This window comes from Natator depressus, chromosome 20, assembly GCF_965152275.1.
Source record: "Natator depressus isolate rNatDep1 chromosome 20, rNatDep2.hap1, whole genome shotgun sequence".
In the NCBI taxonomy this organism is placed as follows: Eukaryota; Metazoa; Chordata; order Testudines; family Cheloniidae; genus Natator; species Natator depressus.
Genome location: NC_134253.1, coordinates 26,470,455 through 26,479,121, shown reverse-complemented (window position 1 = coordinate 26,479,121; position 8,667 = coordinate 26,470,455). Strand labels below are relative to the sequence as shown.

The 8,667-nt window shown below is 62.9% G+C and overlaps 1 protein-coding gene and 1 long non-coding RNA gene across 3 annotated transcripts; one reads left to right on the top strand and one right to left on the bottom strand.

Moving 5' to 3' along the window:
• Nucleotides 1-1,663: 1,663 nt before the first annotated feature.
• Nucleotides 1,664-6,036, bottom strand: FDX2 (ferredoxin 2). Its single transcript, XM_074935752.1, has 5 exons — nucleotides 5,910-6,036; nucleotides 5,015-5,066; nucleotides 4,074-4,180; nucleotides 3,368-3,455; nucleotides 1,664-2,884 (listed from the first exon to the last, which is right to left on the bottom strand). Exons 1-5 carry the CDS (start codon nucleotides 6,010-6,012, stop codon nucleotides 2,728-2,730), a joined length of 507 nt encoding a protein of 168 aa, XP_074791853.1. The 5' UTR covers nucleotides 6,013-6,036; the 3' UTR covers nucleotides 1,664-2,727.
• Nucleotides 5,922-8,629, top strand: LOC141975406 (uncharacterized). 2 transcript variants are annotated; one of them, XR_012635912.1, is made up of 3 exons: nucleotides 5,922-6,046; nucleotides 6,801-7,005; nucleotides 8,465-8,629. It is a non-coding gene; the product is annotated as an uncharacterized LOC141975406 (long non-coding RNA). The 2 variants fall into 2 exon arrangements; XR_012635911.1 differs by lacking the exon at nucleotides 5,922-6,046 and having other exon boundaries at nucleotides 6,576-7,005.
• The last annotated feature ends 38 nt before the right edge of the window (nucleotides 8,630-8,667 follow it).

Below are 8,667 nucleotides of genomic sequence, written 5' to 3'. Positions count from 1 at the left end.
ATGGGTCTGGCTGGTGTATGGGGACAGGAGGGGAGCCCGTGTCTATTTGTGCTGGTACCGGGGGTGCTGCCCTGGGGGGTTAATGTCCACCTGCCCCCCAGGGGCTGCAGTGGGTTTGTAGCTGGGGAGGGGCAGGGCCCCTGTCTAGCTCTGCCAAACCCTGAACCTGCTGAGGACCCCAGAGCTGCTCCCCCAATACCAGGGGCAGGTGCTCTCAGCCCTGTCTAGCTGGGGGAGACACAGACCCCCCCTGCCCCCAGTGTCCAGACCTGGTCTCCCCCTTGCCCTGGCTGTGGATGGTGAGCGCCACCCGCCTAACAACACAGCCCCTGCCCCTGCCTCTGCTGTTCCCTGCCCCCCAGTCAGTGGGGCAGCCCCAGATGCAACCTGGCAGGTGAGTGAGTGCTGTGTGTGACCCCCAGCTGTGAGTGCTGGATGGGGTGGGGGTGGGGACTCCCCCTGGGTACTGCTGTAGTAATGCCAAGGGTGCATTTGCTGCCCCTCCCCTGCCACTCTGGCCTGTGCTTTGCAGGGGGTCCAACTAGGTGCTCCCAAGGGTCCCTTCTGGCCTGGGGGCCTGTGCATACAGCTGGGCCCTGCTGGGCCTGGGAGCCCCTCGGGCACTTGGTGCTGCGCGTGGCAGAGCGGCTGGATGGGCCAGAGGCCACAGCAAGGGAGCTGGGGCTTGGTTCAATCCCTGGCTGTGCCATGGCTGCCCTGGGTGGCTCTGGCAAGTCCTGGTGTGTCTGGGTCCCCATTCCCTCTGTCCTGGCTCGGGGGGAGCTCTCTGGGACTGGGTCTGTGCTGTACCCAGCACGATGGGGCCCATCAGACCTACCATAATACGCGCAATGAACAAGCCTGGGGGAAGAGCTGCCCTGGGGCAGTGCGTGGGGCTGATCTGAATTCCTGTCCCCACGGGCAGGTGCGTGGGTTTCAGGTCTCCTGCAGGCTCTGGGTGCCTGGCTTGGCAGAGCTGGGCAAGATGAATCCCACAGGGCTGGCTCTGGCATCCCACCCCATGCGGGGGAGCCCTAGGAGGCCGAGCAGCTCCTGGGGACTCAGCTTGGTTCCTGTGGGGTGAATGACCTTGGGCTCAGGAATCCAGACTGTCCATGGACTGAGTCTGCCGGGTCTCAGACCACCTGCCCTCAGCTGTCCTACCAGTGCCAATCCATGCAGGGTGCTCACTGCCCTACCCGGGGGCTCGAACATTCCCACTGCCTCAGGCAGGAGACAAAGTGACCCTGCAAATGCCACCAAAGCTAAAAGGCTTCAGGTCAGACCCCCCAGTGACTTGCTAAGCTGCTGTGGCTGTTCACAGCCCTCTAGACCAACCAGCTTCCCAGCTCTTCCCCGCAGTGGGGGCTGGGTGGCGAGATGGTGCAGCAGAAACCAACTCTACCACTTGTGCACATCTCATGGGAGGGTGGAGGCCGTTCCAAAGGGCAGGGGCACTGCCCCCACCACTACAATGGAGCCACCTCTGGGGCGGGACACAACAGCTGTTTGTCAACCAGACTGCAACAGTTTAGCAGAGAGGGGGGGTGCGGCTGGGGGCAGATGCAGTATCCTCTCTTTGCAGGAAGCTAAAATAGTCAGCACCTGGATGGGCGTTTGGCTTGCAAAGCTGGTTCCTGGCTTTCAAGGGGATCTGGGGCGTCTGGCAGCTCAGCTCCCCTTAAGCACCGATTCCAGGGGAGGAGCGCAGCAGCAGCCAGCTGTCCTGGGGCTCCCCCCAGCACCAGCCCAGCCAGCGCCTGCGTGTCCCACTAAGACGCCTGCTAGCCGTGTGTGCGCAATCTGGCAGCCCCCTCGTCTTCCCTGGCTGATGTTTGCCCACCGCCCTGTGCTCCATGGGGGGCTGCAGAAGGGTCTGGGTTCTGCAGCTGCCTGTGAAGCGCTGAAGCCTCAGTCTGCAGTGCTGGCACCAACAAGGGGTAAATCTCGTGCCACTGACCCTCAGCCCAGCTGTAGCTAGTGCTTGGCTCCTGCTGGAAAGCGCGGGGCTCTCTGCTCCCTGCTGCGCCCCTGTGGCCAGTCCCAGGCCTGCGGGCCGGGGAAGAGAGCAGGCAGCGCGTCATACAAATGTGAGCTTTAATAATAAAATGTGGCTGCGGGAGGGGCGTTGGCCCTGATCCCGAGGTTACAGTGTGACACCGGGTGATCCACAGTGACCAGCCCAGAGAACGTGCTGCTTTGGTCCCTGCCGTCCCATGTCAAACGGCACAGAGAAAGCACCAAGGCCCCTAATGCATATTAAAGCACGCCATGAGAAACGGTGACCTCCAGACAGGAAGAATGCAGAGCACCCCCTGCTGGCCCCCCAAAACCTGCCCTCCTCCTGCTCCTTGGGATGAGCTGCAGGGTTTGGTAACCAACACCAAAAAATGCAGATTCCCTGAACAGAAAAGATAGGGCTGTTGTATAGCCCCACGTCGCCTCTGGGGCTGTGAGCACAGGTGCTGTGGGGGGGTGGCAGAGCTGGGATGGATGGGAGGGGGCTATTCTAGCATCTTTGCTGCTGACATCCCCTCCCCACCTCGGCCTGTAGGAAGCTCAGCGCTTCATCCTGGGCCTATAAAACTAACCCCTCCCCGCACCTCTCCATGTCACCAGCAGTGCTGCAGGCCCCCAGGGGGAGCCTCCTCCAACCAGCCCCCCTTGCTTTGGGCTCTATAAGGCCCAGCCCCAGAGCCACGGGCAGCCCAGAGACTCCTCCAGCCTTCAGTGGGGCTTGGGAACATGGCCATCCACGTAGAAGTTCCTGGTGATTTTGGGCAGGGTGAACTCCACCCCCTCCAGCTCTTTGGTGAGGATGATCTGACAGCCGAGCCGGGAGTTCTCCTGCAGCTGTGGGGCCAGGTCCAGCATGTCTTCCTCCCTAGGAAAGCCGAAGAGTCAAGGGTGAGCCTGCAGGGCAGGGGGGCGTTCGCTGGCTGGCAGCATTCTCCAGGCTGACTGCAAGGGACTGTTTCCCTGAAATGCAGCAGCTGCTGCTGTGGGGGAGGGCAGCCGCCCTGCAGGATTGCAAAGGGAAAGAACAGGCTTGGGGCTAAAACATTGGGCCCCAGGAGCCCTGGGTTCGAGTCACAGCTTCGGCAATCCCCGCGGTGACCCGGGGGGGAGGCACTGACTGGCTCTGGGCCTCAGTTTCCCTCACTTGTAAAATGGAGATAGTTCTTCATTGGTCTGTTCAGACTATGAGGGGCAGGGACGCCACTGCTGCAGCCAGCACACAGGGGGGCCGCTCTCGCTCACTCGGCACTACTGGGGGAGGAATACAGTGTTTGGCTCTTGCAGAGCCCTGCCCTCCTGGTGGGGGCGGGGGGGGGGCAGCAGGGCCCAGGCACCCAGAGGCTGTTACCTTTCGTCAGGGACAGGCAGCTTGTCCACCAACTCCTGGCTCACGTAGACGTGGCAGGTGGAGCAAGCCAGGGAGGCTTCGCAGGCGCCTGGGAACACAAGAGTGGAAGGTCAGGGTGAAGACAAGGCCCCTGCAGTGGAAAGCGGGGGGTGGGCCTGAGCTGCCCCCAGGGAGTAGGGGGAGCCCAGCTGTGTGTCTGCACAGTGAGGGCAGACTTCCCCATGGAACAAACAGGATCCTACTTGAGTCCCTCACCTCTGACCCCTCCCGCTGGCAGCTCCCCCCTCCTGTCCCCGGGCCCGGCTCTGGGACACCCTCCAGCAGCCAGCCTGCCTGCCACCTCAGTGCCCCTGCTCCAAACGGACCCACTCTGGATTCTTGGGCCTCCCTCTTGTCCTCGGCCTCAGCTCCTGCCGGCTCCTATGGGGAAGAGGAGTCCGGCTACAGGGAGGGATGTGCAGGGACCATGAGCTGGAAGAGCCCTGGGGGGAGGTGAGATAGAAGCTACAGCCTTGACCCCGCCCTGCCCCTTCCCACCTCCCTGCACCATGCCACCCTCTGGGGACTTGGCAAATCCCCTGAAACGCAGGGAGCAGCAATGAAGAGATTCCAGTGCTCCCGTGGCCATAGCGGACCCACAGAGCTGTCTGCGTCCCCTATTATCTGCCACCCAGCATGGGGGAGGGGAGGGCAGAGCGGCACAGACCTTCCAGTTCGATGTTGTGCCTCTGGGCCAGGCGCAGCACATCCTCCCCCACATGCCCCTGCACGGGGATCCGGCGCCCGGAACGGTCAATGAAAACCACGTTCACTCTAGAGGAGGGAAGGGGGGGTGTTGGGGAAACACAATGAGATCCAGCGACCTCCTGGAACCTGCAGCCACTGGAAGATGGGGGCTAGCAGGATTATACAGAGTGACTGGAGCCAGGGCTGCTGACGGGTGGGTGGGGATCAGTTCTCGGGGCACACACAGCAAATGTCAGGGAAGCCTGTGAGCCAGCTGGAATGGCACCACAAGGCAATCCTGGTGCTTCTCCCTTCCGCCAGGGCGATTGACAGGCATTAGCCACGCACCTCCCAGCCACAGATTGCACAGTGCATTACAGAGCAAGGTCAGGGTCATCCTAGTCATGTGACAGGTGGGGAAACTGAGGCACAGAGCAAGCCAGAGACTCGCCCAAGGTCAGCAGCAGAGCTGGGAACGGAACCCTGGCCTCCCGAATCCCAGTCCAGCACTGCACCCACATGGCCATGCTGCCATTCTTGTGGGGCTATAGAGTCCCCCAGGACCCCATTCTCTGAGCACCCCTACAGAGGGTCAGGGGCAGGATCTGGAAATATCATTTGGATACATCAGTGTTCACATCCACCTGGTGAGGGAGGCAGATATGATCCTCGTTTTACTGACCAGGGACAAAGAGGGGAAGTGAGTTGCCAGAGGTCACACAGGGAGTTGGTGATTAGAACCCAGGCATCCTGCACCCCAGTGTTGTGCTCAGCCCACTACTGTCCCACATCCTTCTGGACCATGTCTGGCAGCCTCTGAAAACAGAGACCATCCTGGCTGAGGAAGCAGTGTAAATCCTCCAACACAATGGCTGTGAAGAGGGCCTGAGCTTAGTCCCATCCGCGGCTCCTGGTACTCACACGTCGCCCGTGGGCTCCGCTGTGCAGCTCTCGTCTTCCGCCTGGAACACCCCTGGGGAAAACACATTGCAGCCCAGGTCGCATCACACCCCCCCGGGGCCTTCAGCCCCACCTGAGCAGGGCAGGAGCTTGAAAGCACACGGGGCCCAGTTCAAATAGGCAATGGACGGAATGAGCGTCAGTCTCAAGCCCATATATACGGCGGGACCATTAATCCCAACTGGACTGAGACCTAAGGGCATTAGAAGCCCGATTCACAGTGACCGGCAGCGGGGAGGGGGGTGCGTCCTGTAGGCACCCAACGCATTTCACGCAGGCTCCCGCCAACAAGTCCGGCTGGAAACCGCAGCCTTGTCCCCAGCCGGGATCGGCACCCGTGCAGGCCCATTGGCGCCAGCCCTGTGCGACTGGCACGGAGGAGGGTCAGGCCGGGTTGCGATCACGGCCCACCAGGGTGACGATGAGAATTTGGGTCCCTTTGGTGGCTCCCCAGGTGACAGGAGTCTGGGGGGGTCTCAGCCCAGTTCACAGGGGCCCAAGCCCCTCCCCCCCGCCCCATGGCAGCTTCAGCAGGGAGGCCCAAGGCGGGGCCGGCCAGAGGCTGAGCCAGCTTCCCCCCAGGCCTCCGCCCGCCCGCGGCTGGGAACCACCAACGGGGGGTGGTCCCGCTCGGGGGGGCCGGCCCCCCCTCTACTGCCTGGGCCCCCAACGCCCCCACCCCATGGAGACAGGGGGGAGCGGGGCAGCCTCCCGGTTCCCAGCCACCCCCCCGCGGCCTGGCCTCCCGGTTCCCAGCCCCCCCCCCGGGGCTCGCCCCCCCCGGTTTCCAGCCCCCCCCAGGGCTCGCCCCCCCCGGCCCCCCGGCCCGGCCCGGCCCCGCCCCGCCCCGCCCCACCTGCCGTGCGGAAGCCCCGCCCCAGGCGGAGCCGGAGCCCCCCGGCCGCCCCCAGCATCAGCCGAGTCACCGACCCGCCACCGCCGGCCACGGGGGCCGCCATGACACACGTCACGTGATCCAGGCCGGAGTCAGAGGTCACGGGGCGGCTGCTGAGCCCGGGGGGAGGGGCTGGGACCAGGAGGGAGGCGGTGGGGGGCAAGGCCCTGCTGGGGGGTGAGGGGCTGGGACCAGGAGGGAGGCGGTGGGGGGCAGGGCCCTGCTGGGGGGTGAGGGGCTGGGACCAGGAGGGAGGCGGTGGGGGGCAAGGCCCTGCTGGGGGGTGAGGGGCTGGGACCAGGAGGGAGGCGGTGGGGGGCAGGGCCCTGCTGGGGGGTGAGGGGCTGGGACCAGGAGGGAGGCGGTGGGGGGCAAGGCCCTGCTGGGGGGTGAGGGCCTGGGACCAGGAGGGAGGCGGTGGGGGGCAAGGCCCTGCTGGGGGGTGAGGGGCTGGGACCAGGAGGGAGGCGGTGGGGGGCAGGGCCCTGCTGAGGGGTGAGTGGCTGGGACCAGGGGGGAGGTGGTGGGGGGCAGGGCCCTGCTGGGGGGTGAGCGGCTGGGACCAGGAAGGAGGTGGTGGGGGGCAGGGCCCTGCTGGGGGGTGAGGGGCTGGGACCCAGAGGGGCGCAGGGGGGCTGGGGCCATGCTGAACCCCGGCCCTTCGGCACAGCTGTGCCCTAGCCCAGCCGAGGCCCTGGGAGGCGGATGCAGGATCTCGGGCTGGTGCCCGCCGTGCTGTGGGGGCAGCAGCCACAGCACAGCCGAGAATCTCGTTCTGCCCCCCCCGCACTGCCCCCTGCTGCGGGGGCACCACCGATGGGGCCAAAGGGACTTGCCTTGTTCCCGTTTCAGTGGAATCAGACCAAGCCTCCCTGGGTCCCTCTGCCCAGCGTAACCCCGACAGACCCCGCTCCTCTTCGGGCGGGATCGGACCTGGGACCTCTGGAGCTTCGTGCATGAACCTCTACAGCAGTGGTCCTTGACCTTTACTGCAGCCTGCACCCCTTTGGTTCACCAGCTGTGTTCTCACCCCCCTCATCAAAAATCACTGAAATAGGTCAGTTCTTTAAACCTGTATTTTTTGTTTGTATGGTACAGTAATTGTTAAAAAAGGTCCCGTGTTAATACACACACAGGTTTGATGAAACAAAGTATTTGTACTTACGTGCCTGTGCTTAATTTGTGTTTTCGATGATTTACCTTCTAAAAAAATCTGGCCTGTCTCACACCCCCAGAAAGGGCATCTCGCCCCCTCAGGGGGTGAGTGCACCCCAGGTTAAGAACCACTGCATGAGCTAAAACCCAACGGGCTGCTAGCTAAGGCTGTAGAGCAGACTCGTTCTCTCTCTCTCTCTCTCTAAGTGGTCTCAGGGCCACTAGCCGAGACAGAACCCCACACCCAGAAGGCACGTGGGTCTCACCAGCACCCCAGGAGCTGAGCGCCTGATCGATCGGGCGCCTGGGCCAGGAGCCCCAGCGGATCACACGCTAGCGTGGCATGCAGCAGAGCTGGGTTTTGGCGGCAGGGCTCGCTGCCCGACCTTGGGCACAGCACATCCCTGCTCTGCCCTCATTTCCAGAGGCGGAAGCTGAACATTACCAACCTGCTGCGTAATGTGCTTTGAGATCTGCCCCCGAAAGGCACCTGCTAAGAGCTGGGACGTGCCCTCTCCCTTTGACAGATGAGGAACTGGGCCAAGGAGGCTGCAGCAGAGCTGGGAACTCAGAGAAGGGCTCAGGGCCCTCACCCCTGCTCGCCCCCAGCTTAGTGCTGCAGTTTGCACAGGTTCAAGTCTGTTTTGCATTCATTGCGCTGACATGGCGCTGTCCCTGTGTGAGGACGTCATGGCCTAGGCTGAAGGTGCACCGGCCCTGTGCCTGCAGAGTAGCACAGGGTGGAGACAAGCTCAGTGGAAATGCGCCGACGGCAGCCATGTAACCAGCTGACAGACCCTTCTCAGCCAGTTGTCTCCACTAGCTGAAAGCAGGGACAAGCCTCATCAGCCCCCTCAGCGTGTAGCAGTTAAGGTGAGATGGGTCTTGCGGCTACTTCCCACCACAGCCATCCCAGGGGCTCTGTATGTGCAAGCTGCAAGGGACAGACTTCCCCGCAGTCCTAGTCCTGGGGTCCCCGAAGAACCCACAGGGCAGGGAGCAGCTGACGGAATCCACTGAGAAGTTCCCCCTATTCCAGTGCGGGAGATCCCCTCCTGCTTCTCCCCTGGTGTCTGCCACCCTCACCTTGTCGTCTTGGGCCACTGCTCCCCTTCTAATTAAATCCACCCCCACCATCATGGAAGGGGACTGCCGGGTACTCCCTCCCCTTGGGGGTTACACCCTTTCTCTCCCCCTCCCCCGGGGCTTGTCAATGGAGAGCGCAAGCTCACTCTCCAGGCAGGGGCTAGTCGCCCAGGAGACCGCGTGGGTCAGGCCTATGCCCTGCCCTACTAAACGTTAATCAGGATAAAGTCAGCCACAGGGAGTTCATTACATGTTTTTTTCTTTTTTCAATTCAGCAACCAGAAGGCTCACATGGAGCCACGTTCCCAGCTCAACGCAGACTCAGGCCAGAGCACGAGAGGTGCTACCTGCAGCATTCCCGCCTCTCAACAGCAGCAAGCAATGAGCAGAAAAGGGCAGAGATGAAGTAAAAATGAGAACAAAATCCCCAGCAAACACGACAGCAGAGATGTGAAAGCCAGGCGCAGCAGCTGCACCA

Excerpts from the sequence above, each read along its gene's own strand:
- FDX2 (XM_074935752.1), bottom strand. The coding sequence starts at position 6,012 with ATGGCGGCCCCCGTGGCCGGCGGTGGCGGGTCGGTGACTCGGCTGATG. Across the intron at positions 5,067-5,909 it reads GCGGGGCTTCCGCACGGCAG|GGGTGTTCCAGGCGGAAGAC; the intron begins GTGGGGCGGGGC and ends TGTTTTCCCCAG. Across the intron at positions 4,181-5,014 it reads GCGGAGCCCACGGGCGACGT|AGTGAACGTGGTTTTCATTG; the intron begins GTGAGTACCAGG and ends TCCCTCCTCTAG.